Source organism: Bombina bombina, chromosome 3, assembly GCF_027579735.1.
Source record: "Bombina bombina isolate aBomBom1 chromosome 3, aBomBom1.pri, whole genome shotgun sequence".
Taxonomy (NCBI): domain Eukaryota; kingdom Metazoa; phylum Chordata; class Amphibia; order Anura; family Bombinatoridae; genus Bombina; species Bombina bombina.
In genome coordinates this window covers 847829088-847852158 of record NC_069501.1, presented here as the reverse complement: position 1 = coordinate 847852158, position 23071 = coordinate 847829088, and the positions used below count along the sequence as shown (strand labels likewise).

The 23071-nt window shown below is 38.5% G+C and overlaps 1 protein-coding gene across 2 annotated transcripts in view; it reads right to left on the bottom strand.

Moving 5' to 3' along the window:
* Positions 1-23071, bottom strand: part of NALCN (sodium leak channel, non-selective) — a 1159715-nt gene that overhangs the window by 965880 nt on the left and 170764 nt on the right. For both annotated transcript variants that reach the window (XM_053707809.1, XM_053707808.1), the window contains exon 3: positions 3952-4035. In XM_053707809.1, the coding sequence (XP_053563784.1) occupies positions 3952-4035 (84 nt within the window). The remainder of the gene's footprint in view (positions 1-3951; positions 4036-23071) is intronic.

The following is a 23071-nucleotide window of genomic DNA, read 5'->3' as shown; positions in this document are numbered from 1 at the left end:
TTTATGCATACAGTATAATTCCAGTGAAGTGCCATTCCCCAGAATACTGAAGTGTAAAATATACATACATGACAGCCTGATACCAGTTGCTGCTACTGCATTTAAGGCTGAGTTTACATTATATCGGTATGGCAGAATTTTCTCATCAATTCCATTGTCAGAAAATAATAAGCTGCTACATACCTCTTTGCAGATTAATCTGCCCGCTGTCCCCTGATCTGAAGTTTACCTCTCCTCAGATGGCCGAGAAACAGCAATATGATCTTAACTACTCCGGCTAAAATCATAGAAAAACTCAGGTATATTCTTCTTCAAATTCTACCAGAGAAGGAATAACACACTCCGGTGCTATTATAAAATAACAAACTTTTGATTGAAGGTATGAAACTAAGTATAATCACCACAGTCCTCTCACACATCCTATCTATTCGTTGGGTGCAAGAGAATGACTGGTAATGGCAGTTAGGGGAGGAGCTATATAGCAGCTCTGCTGGGTGAATCCTCTTGCACTTCCTGTTGGGGAGGAGTTAATATCCCATAAGTAATGGATGATCCGTGGACTGGATACACTTAACAAGAGAAATAGTCCCCTCCCACCATGTACTCGATGTCAGAGGGGCCTTAAGGAAATACTCCTAGGAGTATCTGACTAGCCATGTGGAAAACTAGGCCCCAACTAAAGACTTATCACCCTCAGAGAAAAAAACGTCCCATTTATGAAACATGTAAACGTTTTGTCACTAATTAATATGAGTATTAACATGAGTATTACCCTATTTTGGAAGCATGATCCCAGTCGTTGCAAAATCACTGCATCTAGCTTACCTCAAATACACAAGGTTCTGTCAGCATTTTCTAGAACTTATCCTTTCTCTAGAAATAAAAGTACTGAACATACCTCAAAGCAGGTAATCTGCAGACCGTTCCCCCAACTGAAGTTATCCCATACTGCTGTACTCTTCAGAGAACAGCAATGGACCTTAGTTACAAACCGCTAAGATCATCAACCTCCAGGCAGAACTCTTTTTCTAATTTCTGCCTGAGAGTAAAACAGTACAACGCCGGTACCGTTTAAAAATAAACTCTTGATTGAAGGTAAAACTACACTAAGTCACCACATATCTCTTTATACTTCCTATCTTGTCGAGATTTGCAAAGAGAATGACTGGAGGTGGGGGTTAGGGGAGGAGCTATATAGACAGCTCTGCTGTGGGTGTCCTCTTTGCAACTTCCTGTTGGGAAGGAGAATATCCCACAAGTAATGGATGAACCCGTGGACTGGCTTTTGTGAAAAAAAAAACAAAGTTATCCTTTAAACCAAGTTCAATTAACATTTTTAAAAATAGAGTAAAACAGTTTATTATTAAAAATCCATTAACACCCATGCAGTAATGTCATTATACCTTTTGAAAACTTGTCGATATATTATTTTATTACAGTATATTTATTTTTATTATAGAAATAAACTTTTTGGATTTTTTATGTGATTAAAATATTGAACGCAGTGAGTGCACTTTTTCTTGGTAGTTAATCAACATTTTTATCCTTTATATAACACACTATTGGCATAACATTTATTATCAGATAAATATACTAGCCCAGTATATCTCACTATTGTTTTATTTATCCTATATAATAAAAGGCCAGGTATGTTTGTTAGATGCAGTCATGCGCAGTAGAGACTGCACGAGGACAAACATACTAGGCCTTGAGCAGCAGAGGAGTGCGCACTATGGAAGCTGCCTGGTGGGGGCGTGGCTGGGCGTGCCGTGATGTGGGCGTGGTCGACGGCGTGGCGCATGGCCGGGCGGGAGTGCGCGTGAAGGGGTGTGGCTGGCGGGAGCAGCCCTGGTGGCAGCAGCATGGTCAAGTGAGAGAGAAAAACCAAAGGGAGAGCAAAACAGAGGGGAGAGAGAGAGACCAAAAGAGAGGAGGGAAAGAGCAAAAGAGTAGGGGGGGGGAAGAGAGAGGGAAAGAGCAAAAGAGAGGGGGGAAGAGAGAAAGTGAGCAAAAGAGAGGGGGGAAGAGAGAGAGAGAGAGCAAAAGAGGGGAGAGAGAAAAAGAGAGGAGGGGGAGCAAAAGAGAGGGAGAGAGAGAGAGCAAAAGAGAGGAGAAAGAGAGAGCAAAAGAGGGGGGGGGAGAGAGAGCAAAAGAGAGGGAGAGAGAGAGCAAAAGAGAGGGGGAGAGACAGAGCAAAAGAGAGGGGGAGAGAGAGAGCAAAAGAGGGGGGAGAGAGCAAAAGAGGGGGGAGGGAGCAAAAGAGGGTGGGAGAGTGCAAAACAGGGGGGAGAGAGCAAAAGAGAGCGGAGAGAGAGAGCAAAAGAGAGGGGTAGAGAGAGAGAGCAAAAGAAGGGGGAGAGAGAGCAAAAGAGAGGGGGAGGGAGAGAGAGAGAGAGCAAAAGAGAGTGGGAGAGAGAGAGAGCAAAAGAGGAGGGAGAGAGATAGCAAAAGAGGGGGGAGAGAGAGAGCAAAAGAGGGGGGAGAGAGAGAGCAAAAGAGGGGGTAGAGAGAGAGAGCAAAAGAAGGGGGAGAGGGAGCAAAAGAAAAGGGGAGGGAGAGAGAGAGCAAAAGAGAGGGGGAGAGCAAAAGAGGGGGGAGAGAGAGAGCAAAAGAGGGGGGAGAGAGAGCAAAAGAGGTGGTGAGAGAGCAAAAGAGGGGGAGAGAGAGCAAAAGAGGGGGGGAAGAGAGAGGGAAAGAGCAAAAGAGAGGGGGAAAAGAGAAAGTAAGCAAAAGAGAGGGGGGAAAGAGAGAGACAGAGAGAGAGAGAGAGAGAGAGAGAGAGAGAGAGAGAGAGCAAAAGAGGGGAGAGAGAGCAAAAGAGAGGAGGGGGGAGCAAAAGAGAGAGAGAGAGCAAAAGAGAGGAGAAAGAGAGAGCAAAAGAGGGGGAGAGAGGGAGCAAAAGAGGGGGGGAGAGAGAGAGCAAAAGAGAGTGGGAGAGACAGAGCAAAAGAAAGGGGGAGAGAGAGAGCAAAAGAGGGGGGAGAGAGAGAGAGCAAAAAAGAGGAGAAAGAGAGCAACAGAGGGGGGAGAGAGCAAAATAGGGGGGGAGAGAGCAAAACAGGGGGGAGAGAGCAAAAGAGAGCGGAGAGAGAGAGAGCAAAAGAGAGGGGTAGAGAGAGAGAGAGCAAAAGAAGGAGGAGAGAGAGCAAAAGAGAGGGGGAGGGAGAGAGAGAGCAAAAGAGGGGGAGAGACAGCAAAAGAGGGGGAGAGAGAGCAAAATAGGGGGAGAGAGATCGCAAAAGAGGGGGGAGAGACAGAGTTAAAAAGAGAGGGGGGAGAGAGAGAAAGCGAGCAAAAGAGAGGGGAAAAGAGAGAGAGAGCAAAAGAGAGGGAGAGAGAAAGCAAAAGAGGGGGGAGAGAGAGCGCAAAAGAGGGGGGAGAGAGAGCAAAAGGGGGGGGGAGAGAGAGCAAAAGAGGCGGAGAGAGAGAGAGCAAAAGAGAGGGGGAGAGAGAGAGCAAAAGGGGAGAGAGAGAGCAAAAAGGGGGAGAGAGAGCAAAAGGGGGAGAGAGAGAGCAAAAGAGAGGGGGAGAGAGAGAGAGCAAAAGAGGGGGGAGAGCAGAAGAGGAGGGAGAGAGAGAGAGAGCAAAAGTGGGGAGAGAGAGAGCAAAAGAGGAGGAGAGAGCAAAACAGGGGGAGAGAGAGAGAGCACAAGAGGGGGAGAGAGAGAGAGAGAGAGCAAAAGAGGGGGAGAGAGAGCGCAAAAGAGGGGGGAGAGAGAGAGCTCAAAAGAGAGGGGGGAGAGAGAGAGCTCAAAAGAGAGGGGGGAGAGAGAGAGCGCAAAAGAGAGGGGGAGAGAGAGGGAGCAAGGATTGGAACTGCTGTATTAAAAAAAATTGGCCCGTTTACACGGGCTTTAGGACTAGTTTCTAATATTCAACTGTAATTGTATCCTATAAATATTGGGTAGTTGTACATACTATGTATTATTGTCTTACAGAAATAAACATTACCTGTAAAACCAATGAGACCCAAAGACAAAAGACCATGAATCCATCAAAAACGCACCAACGATCCTTTACATAAGATGTGTCACCCTAGAGTAGAATGCAATAATCCAATGTAAATATAAAGAAAATTATTTAAGAATCATAAATAACCATTTTTGTTTACATATACCAAATATTTTTGTAAAGATTTTAGTAAAAGGAACAAGGGATCCTGTTGAAAAGTTACAAAGTTTTTATTGAAAATACCTTTTTATAGTATATTTCAACATGTATTTTTAAATATGGAATCCTTTTATTTGGAAATATAGATTTAATTTGGCACAGATTTAAAAGTGTAAAGTGTAAAGCTACATTTCAATAACATCATTGCACTAAAATTCAGTTCTGACAAAGGCTTTCAAATCTGCTGATCAGATATAAACACTTCAGGGCATATTTATCAATGTACGAGCGGTCTTTAGACCGCTGCTTCATAACTTCTGTTTCCGACGAGCCTTCAGGAGCTTGATTAATATGCCCCTTCACATATATTAATTAGCTAAATTTAAATTTCTTGTCCATTTAAAGGAAGGGATCTATAGTTAAACAAGCAAGAAGTACATTAAAAGCTAGCTTTTCGTTTTAGCATTTTGTAATTAAATAATGCATTATATAAAGCACAGTAAAAATATAACTAACCTACAAATCATAGTTAAAAATTGAGTAAAACTTGACTTATAATTTCTGATAATGGGCCAGATTACAAGTGGATCACAAACATCTTTGCACAAGCGATAAGGGGTTAATTGCAGGTGTTTTGCGCTCATCTGGCTTATCGCAAATATTACAAGTTGAAAGTAAATGTCATGATTTACGCAAGTGACTTCAGAGCTCTGGTTAACAGTTTTGCGAAAATAAAAAGTTGCATAAAACACATCAAAAATACATTACAAAGTAGACGTACAGTCATAATAACACCATCTAAGAAAAAGACAAAAAATTAAACAGAGACAGCTGCCCGAAGAACCTTTCAACAAAAGGCTGTTTCAGAAAAAGAAAAAACATCAAAATGGTAGTATTTAGTAAAAGTATGCAAAGAACACCAAGTAGCTGCCTTGCAAATCTGATCAACTGAAGCTTCATTCTTAAAAGCCCAAGAAGTGGAAACTGACCTAGTAGAATCAGTAGTAATCCACTGCGGTGGAGGCTGACCTACCTCCAAGTAAGCTTTGTAAATCAAAAGTTTCAACCAAGAAGCCAAAGAAACAGCAGAAGTAGAAGTCCTAAGTAGCATCAATGTAATAGTTCAATGCCCTAACAACATCCAAATAATGCAAAGATCTCTCAGAAGCATTCTTAGGATTAGGACACAAAGAAGGAACAAGAATCTCTCTGCTAAATTGTCTGAAGAAACAACTTTAGGCGAAAAATCAAATGATGTCCATAAAACAACCTTATTCTGATGAAAAAATCAGATAAGGTTCACAATAAAGAGCAGATAACTCAGAAACTCTTCTATCAGAAGAAATAACTAAAAAAATAACACTTTCCAAGAAAGTAGTTTAATGTCCATTTTATGCATAGGTTCAAAATGTGAAGCCTGCAAAACCCTGAATACCTGGTTAAGATTCCATGGAGGAGAAGTAGGCTTGATTACAGGTTCAATACGAACCAGAGCTGGGACAAAAGTATGAATATCAGGAACAAGACAAAATTGCATTTTCAGGTTTCTTTGTGTATATGAAGTAGCTGGTTTTGTGCTTTTAAGCAACAGCCTAATACAATGGGTTGAGTTTCAGGTAATATCATATCTCATTATGTTATCACTTTGTATACACACACTTGCTTCCTTATCTTATATTTGTCAGGAAAGCCAAAGCTCAATTCATAGAGAGAACAATTATCATTATCATTTTATTACTTAACTATCCTACACCCCACTGGGAGTGTAATTTCTTCTGCTGGCTGTGTTTACTTAGGCAATAAAATAGCCTAGACTCCAGTATACAAACTTTCAGTATAGGTTGGGATAATACAGGCTAAATCAGCTATTAAATGCCAAAAAGGGGGTAAAGGAGATACTTGTAAACAATTTAATACACTCCAGCAGGTAAAATGGATCATAGGGAACAATTAAAAGGGGGGATGTTTGGGTGACCTGTCTCTTTAACTTGGAAATTATTCTGCGAAGAACAACCAAAGGCAAAAAGATAAGCAGACTGAAAAGGCCAAGGAACTTAGAACATCCATTAACTTTGCCTAAGGATCCCTGGACCTCGAAAAGTACCTGGAAAGTTTGTTGTTCAAAGATCCACAATCTGATTGAACACATCCTTATGAAGAGACCCCTACCCTGGATGTAGATATTGATGACTGAGAAAGTCTGCCTCCCAATTGTTCACTGTAGAATATGAATTGCAGAGAATAGACTTGTTTTCTGCCCATAAGAGAATCCGAAACACCTCCATCATTGCCAAGGAACTGCACCTTCCCCCCTGATGGTTGACATAAGCTACAGCTGTGACATTGTCTGTCTGGAAACAAAAATGAGACTCTATATTTAACAGAGGCCAAGATTGAAGGGCCATGCAAATTGCACTGAATTCTAGAACATTGATTGGTAACCTCGCTTCCCGAGGATCAGAAACTCCCTGTGCTATTAGAGACCCCGAAACAGCTCCAAAACCTGAGAGACCTGCATCTGTAGTGATCAGAGTCCAGGTAGGACGATCAAAAGAAGCACCCTGAAAAATAAACTGATTATCCTGCCACCAAGTTAGAAAATTACTTGTACTGAAGTCCATAAATATCCTTTGAGACAGCTGAGTATAATCCCTGCACCATTGAAGCAGCATACAAATCTGAAGTGGCCTGATTTAAAATTGAGCAAATGGAATTGAATCTGTGGTGCAATCATGAGACCTTGGACTTCTATACACCATTTGTAACCTTCTCTACTCTGTTAGAGAAAGACTCATGGATACTGAATCTATTTGAAAATCCAAAAAAGTTACCTTTGTATGAGGTTCCAAAAAAGTTACATTTGTCTGAGGTTCCAAAAAACTCTTTATAAAATTTTCCCTCCAACCATGCTTTTGAAGAAACAATAAGAGTCAGTTGGTGTAAGATTCTGCTAAAGGAAAAGATGGAGCTGGAACCAAGATGTCGCCCAGGTACAGAAACAACGCAATACCCTGAGACTTGATTACAGACAAAAGGGCACCCCGAAACTTTGTGAATATCCTTGGAGCTGTAGCCAGACCAAATGGAAGAGGAGTAAACTGAAAATGCCTGTCCAGAAAGGCAAACCTTAGAAACTAGAAAAGATCTCTGTAAATAGGAACATGAAGGTAAGCATCCTTTAAATCTAGTGTGGACATAAACTGACCCTGCTGAACAAAAGGCAGAATAGTCTGAATGGTTTTCATTCTGAAAGATGGAATCCTTACAAACCTGTTCAGAGCTTTTAGATCTAGAACTGGTTTGAAAGTACCTTCCTTTTTTGGAACAGACTGGAGAAAAGCTTGAGCTTTGACAGGATTCCTTGGAATATTGGAGAGAAAAAAAACTTGCTATGAGAGGCCTTGTTCTGAATCCTATTTAATATCCCTGAGAAACTATATTCCTAACCCAGGGATCTGGAATGGACTGAAACCAAGTCTCCATAAAAAAAGTCTTAATCTTCCCCACACCAGAACTTCTGGATCTGAGGCTACACCTTCAAGCAGTTTTGGTAGTAGGGATAGTTTTTTTATCCTGATTTGACTTGTTCCAGTTAGCATTAGGTCTCTAGACTGAACCAGATCCTTGCTTTTGGGCAAAGAAGTCAGCCTTTTCCTTGCTCTTATCAAAAGAACAAAAACTATTAGAAGCTTTGGATTATCCTCTAGACTCTCTGTCTTGAGGAAGAAAAGCCCCTTTCCCTCCAGTAACAGTAGATATTAAAGAATCTAAATCAAAACCAAATAACTTCTTTCCCTGAAAGGAATGAGATAATTGTCTAGATTTAGACACCATATCAGCAGACCAGGATTTAAGCCATAAGGCTCTCCTGGCAAGGACTGCCAAAGACATGCTTTTGACATTAATCTTCATAATATCAGCATCACAAATAAAATAATTGTCACTCTTGAGCAAACCCAGAAGATTTGCACAAGCAGAGTCATCAGAATACTGTTCTGAAAGACTAGACAACTAGTAAGTAGAAGCAGCAGCTACATCAGAAATAGAAATAGCTGGTCTGAGAATATAACCTGCATGTAAAAAGGGTCTTTAAAAGAAGTACTGACTTCCAAAGGAATTGTAGTAAGTTTAGCCATATTGGAAATGGTCCCATCCACCTTGAAAGCGGTTTCCCGCAAATCAATATTAGCAGCAGGTAAAGGATATAACTTTTTAAACCTTGCATATAGAGTAAATTTATTAACTGCCTTAGATCATTCCCTATAAATTATGTCAGAGACAGCTTCAGGTATAGGAAAAACCTCAGGTAAATGAACAACAGTCTTAAAAACGGGATATAAAGGATTACAAGGTTTTAACCCCTAAAGTAATTAAGACCTCCTTTAAAAGAGAACGGGTATGTTCACTTTAAACAAAAAATAGGAAATATCAGTTTAAACATCAGATAAAGATTCCTCATCCCAGAGGAAACCGCACCATCTAAAGACATAACAGTATCCCTGGTCTCAGGGCACATAGTACTTGTAGAAGGAAAAAGCTGACCTTTTACACTTGTTTGAAGGCAGGATAGCAACCAGAGCCTCAGAAACTGCAGCCTTGATAAAGCTTTTCACAGTAGAAGACAACAAATCAGCATTTCCCTGTAATGAACAAATAGTAGGTGCATTAAAATCCAAAGAAACAGCATCTAAACAAGAGCGACATAAATTAGCTTGAGAAAGCACTTCAGCTTTTTTTTTTACAATAAGCACACCTAATAATGGTAGAAATGTGTTCAAGAGAAGCTGTTCAGGAGTTTCTTGGGTAGATTTAGGGACAAAATCAGACTGCTCCATTATAGCATATGGCAAAGGAATGCAATAAACAATATGACCCCCTTAAAAAGCTCTGGAGGAATGGAAAACAATTTACCCCTCCTAAGTAGATATTTAAAATAGACTTAACGGTACAATGCTAAGTTGAACTGTAAAACAAAGCAGCACACATTAACTTTAAAAAAAAAAACAGTGAAAAAGGCAATTTTGCATGTCAAAACCTGACGTGCGTAATACAGCCAACGTGCGAGTAAACTATAGAAAAACTAAAGAGACATGCGTTAACCCAATGTAAACCTAGAGGCTGATTCACAAAAAAACAAAGTGTGACAAAAAAGCTGACGCATGCAAAACAGCAAGAGAATAGTGAAAATGATCTGTCCCAGGGCCATATATATTAGCAAACATTTAAATAACTAAAAAAGTGCCTAAAACATAGCTATATGAGTGTCTACATGTTAATAAACAAATACTTACCAATAGACACTCGTCCACTAGCAACAAGCAGCAGAAGCTAAACTACTAATAGACACTTGTCTACTAGCAAACAAGCAGAAGACAGTCAAACCAGTACTGAAACATATCAGCTGATATTATGGAATAGGAGTGTATTGTAGATACGTAAAGGGAGGCAAAAGACAAGTCCCTGCAACCAATTATGGAGGGTTTATGAAAATGTTGACAAACCATACCCCATATACATCCCTCAGACACGCACTGTACTATGAGGGGAAACCAGGCTTCAATATAGACTGAAAACCCATCTCTCTGAAGAATCACATGCACATCTTCATTCTACAACCACCTCCAGGGAAGGCAAAGTAAAGATAGGTAGGAGGGGTTTTATAGAGCTTCTGGGGTTTAAGAATTTTTCCTCCTCCTAGTGGTAGAGAAGAGGAATTCCCAAGAGTAGTAGATTGTGGACTCCCGCCACCTGTATGAAAGAAAAGGATTTATCAGTAAATAGAAATAACATTTTCTCTCATATTCTTGTAAACCCACATTTAGGAAAGGTTGGTTTAGTATGAAATCTACCGAAGTCAAGGATGGAGGAAATACCCTTCCAAGGAATGTCATTGAAATGCTGGTGGAACCATCCTACCAAATGCTTCTTACAATGCTGGAAACACTAGATTGATAGAAATTTGTGAAAATGTGTAAAGACGACAATGTGGCCAAAAGTTTCACAGAAGCTTTATGATCACTGGAACTTGGTGACTTCTACCTGAATTTATAAGCCATAAGGAGTGCAGATGGAATCCAACTAGCTAAGAGTATAGTGAATGTTTGAAATCACAGAAAAATGAAACCTCTATTTAAAGACTGATAAGCATGACTATGTATCAACACATAAGCCTGGAGCATATAATGCATGATACATATTATAACTACAATGTAGGCTTTGCATAAGAAAGGTTCAATTGTCCTTGGAAGAGAATGTTCATGCCATCTATCAAAATGGCTGTCCCATAAAAGTCCTCTTATTTTTTTTTTTTTTTATCAAACTAGAAAACAACCTTGTCTACTAAACTGTGTAAATTGCATATGCCAGATATTTAATATAAATAAACTGTTACGGTATGCTGGTCGAATAGAACAAAATGTTTTTCAAGAAGTCAAGGTTATTGAATTAGAAAAGTATAAATATCAAAAGGTTCTCAAAAACATAATTTATGTAAGAACTTACCTGATAAATTAATTTATTTCATGGTGGAGATATATATATATATTGGATATATTGGATATACATTTCTACCAGGAGGGGGCAAAGTTTCCCAAACCTCAAATGCCTATTAATAAACCTCCCACCTTACTCATAACTCAGTTTAACGTATAGCCAAGTTAGTGAGATGTATAAGGAGTAAAAGCATAAAAAAGAGGAACAGGATAAATAATTTGCTTTATACAAAAAAAATCATAACCCCCAAAAAATTGGTGGGCCTCATGGAGTCTCGCCACCATGAAAGAAATTAATTTATCAGGTAAGTTCTTACATAAATTATGTTTTCTTTCATATAGTTGGCGGGAGTCCATGAGCTAGTTACTGATGGGATATAATACCCAAGATGCAAAAGTCCACAAGTAACTATAGAGTGAAAGATAAAATAAAAACAGCTATTTCCACTGAGAAATTAAATCCAAAATAATTAAGTTTTCTTAAAAATTCAAAAAACTTAGATCACAGGCACTAGAATCAAACTGAGATAGCTGCCTGAAGAACCTTTCTACCAAAATCTGCTTCCAAAGAAGCAAACATGTCAAAATGATAAAATTTAGTAAATGTATGTAAAGAAGACCAAGTAGCTGCTTTGCAGATTTGATCAACTGAAGCTTCATTCATGAAAGCCCAAGATGTGGCAACTGATCTTGTAGAATGAGCTGCTATTCTCTGAGGCAGAGACTGCCCCACCTCCAAATAAGCTTTTTGAATCAGAAGTTTTAACCAAGATGCCAAAGAAATGGCAGAGGCTTTCTGACTTTTTCTGGAAACAGAAAAAATAACAAATAGACTAGAAGTCTTTTTGAAATCTTTAGTAGCATCAACATAATATTTCAAAGTTCTTACCGCATCCAAAGAATGTAAATATCTTTCAAGAGTATTCTTAAGATTAGGACACAAGGAAGGAACAATAATCTCCCTATTATTGTTAGAATTCACAACTTTAGGCAAAAATTTAAACCAAGTCCGCAAAACAGCTTTATCTTGATGGGAAATCAGTTAAGGAGACTTGCAAGAGAGAGCAGACGATTCAAAAACTCTTCTATCAGAAGAGATAGCCAAGAGGAATAACACTTTCCAAGAAAGTAGTTTAATGTACAAAGAATGCATAAACTCAAAAGGAGGAGCCTGCAAAGTCTTTAATACCAAATTTAGACTCCAAGGAGAAGAGATAGATTTAATAACAGGTTTAATACGAGTCAAAGCCTGTACGAAACAGTGAACATCAGGAAGATTAGCAATCATTCTGTGAAATAAAACAAAAAGAGCAGAGATTTGTCCTTTCAAAGTATTGGCAGCCAAACCTTTATCCAAACTATCCTGAAGAAACTGAAGAATGCCAAGAATAATCATGAGTGGAACACCATGAAATATAGTTTTTCCAAACCTTGTGATGTATTTTCCTTGAAACACTGAAACTTATATCATAGTGTTAATCACAGAGTCAGATAAACCTCTAAAACTAAGGACTAAGCGTTCAATTTCCATGCCTTCAAATTTAGAGATTTGAGATCCGGATGGAAAAATGGGCCTTGAGACAGAAAGTCTGGTCTTATAGGAAGTGACCAAGGTTGGCAACTGGGCATTCAGACAAGATCTGCATACCAGAACCTGTGAGGCCATGCTGGTGCTATAAGAAACACATATGATTGTTCATTATGATCTTTCAGATCACTCTTGGAAGAAAAACCAGAGGTGGAAAAATGTAAGTAGGTTGGTAAAACCAAGGAACTGCTAGAGCATCCATCATTTCAGTCTGAGGATCCCTGGACCTGGAGAGGTATCTTGTTCAGACGAGAGGCCATCAGATCTATGTCTGGAAGACCCCACATCTAAACAATCTGATAGAATACATCTGGATGGAGAGACCACTTCCCCGGATGTAGTGTCGGACGGCTGAGATAATCCACTTCCCAATTGTCTATACTTGGTATATGAATCACATTAATTAGACAAAAGTTGGATTCCGCCCAAGAAAGTATTAACATATGCCACTGTTGTGAAATCGAAACCAAATATATGGTTCTCTCTTTAATAGAGGCCAAGCCTGTAGAGCTCTGAAAATAGCAAGGAGTTCTAAGATATTGATTGGTAACCTCACCTCTTGAGGATTCCAAACTCATTGTGCTTTCAGAGACCCACAAACAGCTCTCCAACCTGTGAGACTTGCATCTGTTGTGATCGCAGTCCAGGTAGGACGAACAAAGGAGGCCCATTGAACAAGAAGGTGATGGTTTAACCACCAAGTCAGAGAGGTTTGAGTGTTGGGATATATCTGAGTATAATCCCTGCACCATTGGTGCTACATGCAAAGCTGTAGAGGTCTCATATGAAAACAAGCAAAAGGGATCGTGTCCGGTGCTGCAATCATGAGACCTAAACTTCCATGCACATAGCCACTAAAAGGAATGATAGAAACTGAAGGTTTAGACAAGCTGTAACCAATCTCAAATGTCTCTTTTCTGTTAGGGATAGAGTCATGGACACTGAATATATATGAAAACTTAAAAAAGGTGACCTTTGTCTGAGGAATCAAGAAACACTTTTTGTTAAATTGATCCTCCAACCATGTCTTTGAAGAAACAACAGAGGTTGTTTTGTGTGAGATTTTGCTGAATGAAAAGATTGAGCTAGTACCAAGATATTGTCCAAATAAGGAAACACCACAATACCCTGCTCTTTTGAAAATATTCTTGGTGCTGTTGCAAGGCCAAACGGAAGAGCAATAAATTGGTAATGCTTGTTTAGAAAACAGAATCTCAGACTAGTGATCTGGATGAATCGGATTGTGAATGTAAGCATCCTGTAAGTCTATTGTGGACATGAAGTGACCTTGCTGAACAAAACGCAGAATAGTCCTTATAGTCACCATCTTGAAAGTTGGGACTCTTACAAAATTATTTAAAGTTTTCAGATCCAAAATTGCTCTGAAAGAATTTTCCTTCTTTGGTACAATGAATAGATTTGAATAAAAACCCAATCCTTGTTCCTGCTGTGAAAGTGGGACAATTACCCCTGAAAGTTCTAGATCTGAAACACATTTCAGAAAGGCTTGAGTTTTACTGGGTTTTTTGGTACATGGGTAAGAAAGAATCTTCCCAAGGGAGGTCTTTTTCTGAATCCTATTCAATACCCCTGAGAAAATATATTCTGAATCCACTGATTTTGGAAAGAGTATGTCCAAATTCTTTGAAATAGCTTTAGTCTGCCCCCTACCAAAAGAACTGGCTTGAGGGCCGCACCTTCATGTAGGTTTAGGGACAGATTTTGGTTTCTTATAAGACTTGGATTTATTCCAATTCAGAGATGATCTCCATTTAGAGCCAGAGGCCTTACGGGAAGGAGTGGTTTTCTGTTCTCTATTATGACGAAAGGAACGAAAACAATTGGGAGCTTTAAATTTACCCTTAGATTTCTTGCTTTGGGCAGAAAAACTCCCTTACCCCCAGTAACAATGGAGATATTAGAATCCAATTGTGAACCAAAAAGATTTTTACCTTGAAAAGAGAGAGATAGTAATCTAGTTTTAGACACCATGTCAGCATTCCAAGATTTAAGCCATAAAACTCTTCTAGTTAGAATGGCTAAAGACATGGATTTGACATTGATCTTCATAACATCAAATATAATATCATAAATAAAATGATTTGCATATTGAAGTAAAACAATAATGTTAGATAATTCAGAATCTGAAGACAACTGCTGTGCTAAACTGTCCAACCAAAAAGAAGAGGCAGCAGCAACATCAGCCATAGATATAACAGGTCTAAGAATATAGTCAGTATGTAAATATGCCCTTCTTAGATAAGATTCAAGCTTCATATCTAAATGATCCTTAAAATAAATAATGTCTTCCATATGAATAGTAGTATGTTTGGCAAGAGTGGAAATTGACCCACAAACTTTAGGAACTGTTTCCCAAAGTTCTAAATTGGCCACAGGTAAAGGATATAATTTCTTAAACCTAGAAGAAGGGTTAAAAGAGGTACCAGGAATAGATTATTCTTTAGCTATCACATTAGAGATAGAGGGGCCTATCTATCAAGCTCTGAAAGGAGCTTGACGGCCCGTATTTATGGCGAGTCTTCAGACTCGCCAGAACAGCAGTTATGAAGCAGCGGTCATAAAGACCGCTGCTCCATAACCTGTCCGCCTGCTCTGAGCTGGCAGACAGACATCGCCGGAAATCAACCCAATCGAGTACGATCGGGTTGATGGACACCCCCTGCTGGCGGCCGATTGGCCGCGAGTCTGCAGGGGGTGGCGTTGCACCAGCAGCTCTTGTGAGCTGCTGGTGCAATGCTGAATACGGAGAGCGTATTGCTCTCCGTATTCAGCGAGGTCTGGCGGACCTGATCCGCACTGTCGGATCAGGTCTGCCAGACATTGTTAAATAGGGGCCAGAGTCTGGAATAGGAAATACCTCAGGTGTAATAACAGTAGTCTTAAATACAGAATTTAGACAATTACTAGCTTTATCAGGAGATTTGCATTTCTCAATACTCAAAGTAAACAAAACTTCCTTTAAGAGAGAGTGAATATATTCTATCTTAAATAAAAAAGATGATTTGTCTATATCTGTCTCTGACGTGGCATCCTCTGAATCAGAGGAAACCCCATCAGTAGAGGATACATCAGTATGCTGAAGGTCAGAACTTAATTCACTAGATTTAGTAAAATGTTGCAAAACCCTTTTATGTTTATTTGAAGGAGGAATAGCAGTCATTGCCTTCTCTATAGCTACAGCAATAAAAACTTTAATTTCTGCAGGAATGCTATGTACATAGACTGAGATGGAATAACAGTGGGTGCATTTGTACCCATAGATATACTGTATGTATCAGCATTTAACAAATTGTCAAAACAAGAGCCACATAATTGAGCTGAAGAATTTAGATCAGCTTTTTTTACAACAAACACACTTAGCTTTGGTAGATACGTGTTCATGCAGCTCAAATCCTATGGTAACATCAGAGGCAGGTTCAGTTTGAGACATAATTACAAAATAAAAAATAATTCTGCAAACTTATATCCATGTTCCTATATATGATATATATATAACAGGCTTGAGAGAATAGGAAACAGAGCAAATATTTATAAAAAAGAAAACTGATTCATAAAATAATGCTGCATGAAAGCTCTCTAATCGTTTTCTGAGAGCACTGAATGAGATGGGGGCAGAGCTTATAATGGCAAATTGGCCAGAAAAAGGCCGCAAAATGATGACGCGTCACGCATGACATAAATAGCATCATCACATGCACAAATTTCTAATACACCTATCACTCTAAAAAGCAGCTAAGAATTTAATTTGTATATACAAAAAAATGAAATGTACCTAAATAAAGCCTAAATCGATACTTCTATTATACTGCATAAAATGTGATTATCAGCGTTCCATGAGAGTAATATAATACGTAGCATCCTAATTTATAAATAAATTACTACCTCAAAAGAAACCTCTACCAACCTTGACAAACATTTAGCCACTAAATAAAGTCGCTAAAAAAGAGCACTGAATTACTGACTAAAGGCATATATACAAACAGTAAATAACAACTTTACTTAAAAAGTCTCCAATCCATAGCTGAGAGTGTCTTATATAATAGCCGTGTAAGACACCCATCCACATATAGCAGACAGCCAAACCAGTACTGAAACATATCAGCAGAGGTAATGGTATAATGTTGATCTATAAAGGGAGGCAGCAGATGAATCCCTGCGACCGATTTACAGAAAGCATTTTGAAAAGCTTTCCCATAGGCAAAAACATGGTATCATCAGGCAATACACCCTGGGCTTCAATATGCTTAGGAGCGCCTTTCACTGAAGAAATCAAGCACATCATGCTTCACTACCTCAAAAGGAGGCAAAGTTTTTAAAATGGAGGTATGAGTGAGGTGTATTTATAGGCATTAGAGGTTTGAGACACTTTGTCTCCTGTTTGGAATGTATATCCCATCAGTAATTAGCTCATGGACTCTTGCCACCTATATAAAAAACTGAGTTTTCTGACAGACTGGAATGCCATTACTATATTGTCTAAATGCAAAGTACTTGTAATTTAAACAGGGAGCAAACCTAGCTGGAAAACCACATGAAAACCACAAGTTTTTCAAATGGATTGGAATGGCATCAGCTATGACAATCTCAGTAAAAGTCATGTGAGACGCTTCAAACAACTCTTCTAATTATGGGTACATCACAATCCTTTAGAAAAAAGCTTATTAAATGATTTATCTACAAAAAAACTCCATATACTTTAGTGGTAAATTTAGTGGAAAAATCATTAGATTACTTTTCTTAAGGTTTGTCATTGACCTCTATATGGAATAACTCACTAAGATACATATATGCAATAAGTATAATATTTCTTTATATTATTATATTACTTTATTTGATTAAAAATGTAAAATTACATTTCTAACGCATGATCATAAATGATTCTAGGTTTGTGTGCTATGAATTTCTGTAGGACTCATTCAGATATGAAATTCTAGTTTTAGGAAAGCCGGATAAAGAAACTGTGCATAAAAAGCTTCCCTCTCCTCAGTTTACTGTTATGCATCCTAAGTGACAGATTTAGGCAGTTAGCATGGAAGTAGAAATAATCACTTCAGTAACATTCTGAAATGTGTCAGTTTAGAAATCCCAATTTCCATAAGAAACTGAAATTAAGCTGCACATCTATTCTAAAGGATTATTCTGGTTCAAAAACATCTCCTATTCTTAAAGTAGTTCAAAGACTTTAAGTAAAACTAGATAGATAGATAGATAGATAGATGAGAGATAGATAGATAGATAGATAGATAGATATAGAACACTGTTCAAAGAGATGTAATATTTGTGATTCAATCTGTGATACTTTTAACAATCCTGTCCTAAGATGTTTCTACAATAAAGGGTTATTCTTATATATGGTTGCTGCAGTATACAATTTGATAACAACTGGAGGTCAAGATGGAGTTTAAGAAAGAACAAACACCTTGAGATTGTTATATAAAATGTTTAGTAGCACAATGAAACAATTTTGCAATATACTTTCATTATTTATTTTGCCCCTTTCATGTAATTCAGCTCTGACAATTGAGGATTTTCTAATAATCAGAACTTGAAATACAGTCTGTTAACTCTGTTACATATATTTCCCTAATTGGTTTTATCAGATAACAACTGCAAAATTATGTACTTCATACTAACATTATCACCGTGTCTAGTCTTGTTGTCTGTGGACTAAAGCCCAGAATGGCTCATTTAAATAAATAAAGCAAATGGTTGAAGTCTGGTTATTTAAAAACAACTGCAGTAAAAAGGATGTTAATTTATTTTAAAAATGTTTAGACTTGGCTGGCATGTTATTCTATAGTAACACAACAGGAATAAGGGCTAAGTGCGTGCCCGAGATGTTGCTTGAATTTGTTAAGTCCTGCACTGATGTAAAATAAAGGTCTTTTTACATTTTAAGAGCAGCTGGAGACTTCACTTCTCTGAGAACTACTATATTGGGTGCTGTTTCCAGAGTTATACTCAGCAAGGTAAACAAAGACAGCAACTCCTCTTTCTGACTACTGGCTATGCTAAACCACATATCAAGAGTTTCTGAGATGCACATGGCCAAAGCCCTGAGACAACCCGCATTTGTGAGAATAAGCAGTGCTATGAAAGAGGCAGGGAGGCTATGCTGTGAAAGAAAGACTGAAAGAAACAGGCACAATTAAAGAAAAAGGTGTCAAAGTGCCAATGCTTTAAGAATGCAGATAGCAATAACATGTTTATGTGAGAATAGCATTTCATATGAGGAGTATTTTGTTACATTCCATTAATCCATTATTTGCCAAACAGGGTTGCTGACCCCTGCTTTGAAATAAATTACAGCTGTCTCTTTCATCAGAGGGATTATTTGAATAGGTGTGTGTGATTGATAAGTGTATTGTGATAACCAATGGGAAGCCAAAGGAAGCTGCAACATATCATCATACCTCTCAACATTGAGTTCCTAATTTCTTCAGACTGAGAGTCTCAGGGCAGAGTTGGTGATCTGGGGTTGGTGTTGAGTGGGTTAATGGTGCAGGGTAGTTTTGCGGTTGTCACGCCGCACCGCTATAGCCATTGCTAGGGGAGTGGCGTCTCCTTTCCTGCTCGTTGTCAGGGGCTGTGTCGGGTCCGGATGCGTGCGTCGCTGACGTAATCGCCACACGCTCCTCTCTCACGGATGCCGGTCCTGACCCCTGTGGCGCGAATCCTGCGCCTATGAAAGTCTTTTCAAAACGACCTATGACTGCCCAAGTATAGGTGTTACTTTGTGTGATCCTGGGTGTGATAGATCGTTACTACTGTATTGCCTTATTGTGTTTGAACCCTGCCTGTCTGACTACTCTGCCTGTTATACCCCTGAATTGCTGGATTGATATACTGCTGCTGAACTGTGGTGAGTGCTGCTTCCCTCATCTTGCTAACTTTCTCTGCTCTGGGATATTCCCTATCTTTCCGGCTGGATGCCGGAATAACAAGACTATTGGCCGAGTTCGGTCTGATAGAGGAGTATTCCACGAGCATTACAGCGGTAGTGTTGGGCAGATACAATAACGTCTACTTGTACAAACTGCATATAGCAAATGAAAAGTTATGTAAAAGCTTAAACGGGACATAGGAAATCTAAAACACTAGTTAAGTAACATGTTTTTTTGTGCAAATGAAACGGACCTTAGATAACGGTTCTTAAAGGGACATAATACCCCAAAAAATTCTTTCATTATTTAGATAGAACATAACATTTTAAAGAACTTTCTAATTTGCTTCTATTATCAATTTTTCTTCGTTTTATTGTTATCGGTTGTTAAAAAGCAGAAATGTAAGCTCAAGAGTGTGCACGTGTCTTCAGCACTATATAGCAGCAATTTAGCAACAATGTTATACATTAGCAGGGGCAGTAGATGGCAGCACTACTTCCTGGCATGTAGTGCTTCAAGTATGTGCATGCTACCTACCTAGGTATCTCTTCAACAAAGAACAACATAAGAATGAAATAAATTTGATAATAGAAGTAAATTGGACATTTTTTTAAAATTATATTCTCTATCTGAATCATTAAAGAACATTTTTGGGTTTAATATCCCTTTAAAAGTGTTATGGATAAGTTAAACTTCTTTTATCTGAACAAATTCAAATTAAAGGACCAGTAAATACAGTAGATTTGCATAATCAAAAAATTCATGATAAAAAAAAAAAAGATAATGCAATAGTAATTAGGGGCCGATTTATCCTGATGCCCCTGTTTCCGCGCGAGCCTTCAGGCTCACCGGAAACAGCAGTTAAAAAGCAGCGGTCTTAAGACCGCTGCTCCTTAACTGGTCTGCTGCCTCTGAGGCTGCGGACATCAATCTGCCCGATCTCATACGATCGGGTTGATTGAAACCCCCTGTTAGCCGCCGTGAATCTGCAGGGGTCGGCATTGCACAAGCAGTTCACCAAAACTGCTTGTGCAATGTTAAATGCCGACTGAGGGCTTGCTTTCATTGAGTCGTTAAAAATGGAGCCGTAAGCTACCGAAGTTGCCAGCAGCTAAAGGTAATTTACGGCTCCTTTTTAGTACCAGGTTTCCATTTAAATATTTTGAGCATTGCGTGCAGCTGCTCTTTTCGTGTAGGTCTAAGTTAACGTTGTGTTAACGCTTCCATCCGTTCCATCCATTCCATCTTGAAAATTAATTAATTGCTATGGTAACCCGTCCTTACACTATAAAATTTACGTTTAACATCTGAACTCCTTACCAGTGATCACCTCTAAACATAAAAAATACAGATACACTTATTTATAATACATATTTTTTTTACATATAAGCAAATACTATTTTTTATTAGAATTATATTTTCCACTTTATGAATATATGTAATATGTATTGCTGCCCTAGGCATAGGTCTTGTTTTAATTTTATGGATATATGCTTGCATACATTTTTATATGTAAATATACTGAAATTTCCATAATGGGACAACAATAAATATTACATATTTCTGTTATTTTCTACATTGAAACACTTGCATTGTTTGCAAGATATACAATTTCAATGGGCACCAGGCATCAAAAAGCTCATTTTTCCTCTTTTACACCTAGTTGAGCTGGGTGTAATGTTTGTCAATGTATCGACAGCCTCCGACAGTGTATTAACGGTTTGCGCTTTCATTGGAAACCTGGTATAGTTTATAGATTAACGTCTTCTAATACTTTCTATGGGACACGAAAATGTTTTCGGTTGCCGGACTCCGGCTGCCGAAATTGAGGTATAATGCGCCATTGGAAGGATAAACGAAATTGCTTCCAACAGCATATTTATCGGTTTGCGAGCACACACAAATCTAATTTTGGCTCACTGGAAGCGAGCCAACAGTATGCTGTCGGCATTCAGCGATGTCTGTCGGACATGATCCGCTGAGTGGATCATGATGGAAGGACATTTGATAAATCGGCCCCTTAGTCTGAACTTCAAATGTCAAGTAAATTTTTTTTTTATGACAAATTTCAAAGTTATGTCTATTTCCACTCCTACTGTATCATGTGACACCCATCAGGCAATCACAAATGCAAATATGTATATATATATATATATATATATATATATATATATATATTCTGTGAATTCTTTCACAAGTTTTTGAATTGTCTTTATTTTTGCCTGACATGTTGGTGTTATATCTTTTTACTTGGATGTTATAAGTTGCACTTTATTTAGGCTTCAAAGCAACAAAATGTAGAAGGAAAACAGAGGCGCCACAATGGGCTAGTACCACCAAAACAAGTAGTGATATAAATGAGACAGTAATGTATTTACAAACGTGATGCACCCTAAGGTGCTATTGGGGCAGGCTGGAACTTCCCAGTAGTCCAGCTCACTGTAACCAACCGACTGTAGTGCCAGGCCAGAACTTCATGAAGATTCAACACCAACACCTATGTAAGGGTGGAAAGCAAACGGCTATATATATATATATATATATATATATATATATATATATATATATATATACACGATCTCTACAAATAGTGTAAATCCCCTGTCCAACAAAAAATGCATAAAACAATGCCCCCATCTTTGGAAATTTATTATCAAGAATCCCAATGACATCATCAACTGTAGACTGCAACGATCCAGTGAACGTTTGCTAAAACAAGCAAAAGCAACAAACATGCCCAAGTTTAAAGTAAACAAGTTTCACATCACATATGTAACCCACTTGTCAAACATCCAGAAAGGCACATTCAAAACTGCAGCAATATTGCCCTATATACACAAATATACCCTAAACCCAATGTCGGGAAATGGCCACTATTATTGGCTAAGGGGAAACTCAATGTATGTCCCCATTGCAATTGGAAAAGCTAAACTAACAATCTAGTGTAAAAAATGTACAATATATATGTTCATAGAACAATGTTTCATATATCATACTTATAATATGATTATGTGTAAATTGAACCCACCAAATTGAACCCTAACACCTGGTGTGTAATGTGACAACAAAATAATGTGAAAATCTAATAAAAATAAGTATTAGAACACATACGCCTAGATTTAGAGTTCTGCGTTAGCTGTCCAAACCAGCGTTAGGGGGTCCTAACGCTGGTTTTTACCGCCCGCTGGTATTTAGAGTCAGTCATGAAAGGGTCTAACGCTCACTTTCCAGCCGCGACTTTTCCATACCGCAGATCCCCCTACGCCAATTGCGTATCCTATCTTTTCAATGGGATCTTTCTAACGCCGGTATTTAGAGTCTTGGCTGAAGTGAGCGTTAGAAATCTAACGACAAGACTCCAGCCGCAGAGAAAAGCCAGGAGTTAAGAGCTTTCTGGGCTAACGCCGGTTCATAAAGCTCTTAACTACTGTGCTCTAAAGTACACTAACACCCATAAACTACCTATGTACCCCTAAACCGAGGCCCCCCCCACATCGCCGCCACTCTATTAATTTTTTTTAACCCCTAATCTGCCAACTGCACACCGCCGCCACCTACATTATTCCTATGTACCCTAATCTGCTGCCCCTAACATCGCCGACCCCTACATAATATTTATTAACCCCTAATCTGCCCCCCAACGTCGCCGCTACCTACCTACAATTATTAAGCCCTAATCTGCCGACCGGACCTCACTGCTACTCTAATAAATGTATTAACCCCTAAAGCTAAGTCTAACCCTAACCCTAACACCCCCCTAAATTAAATATAATTTAAATCTAACGAAATAAAATTAATTTTATTAAATAAATTATTCCTATTTAAAGCTAAATACTTACCTGTAAAATAAACCCTAATATAACTACAATATAAATAATAATTATATTGTAGCTATTTTAGGATTAATATTTATTTTACAGGCAACTTTGTATTTATTTTAACCAGGTACAATAGCTATTAAATAGTTAAGAACTATT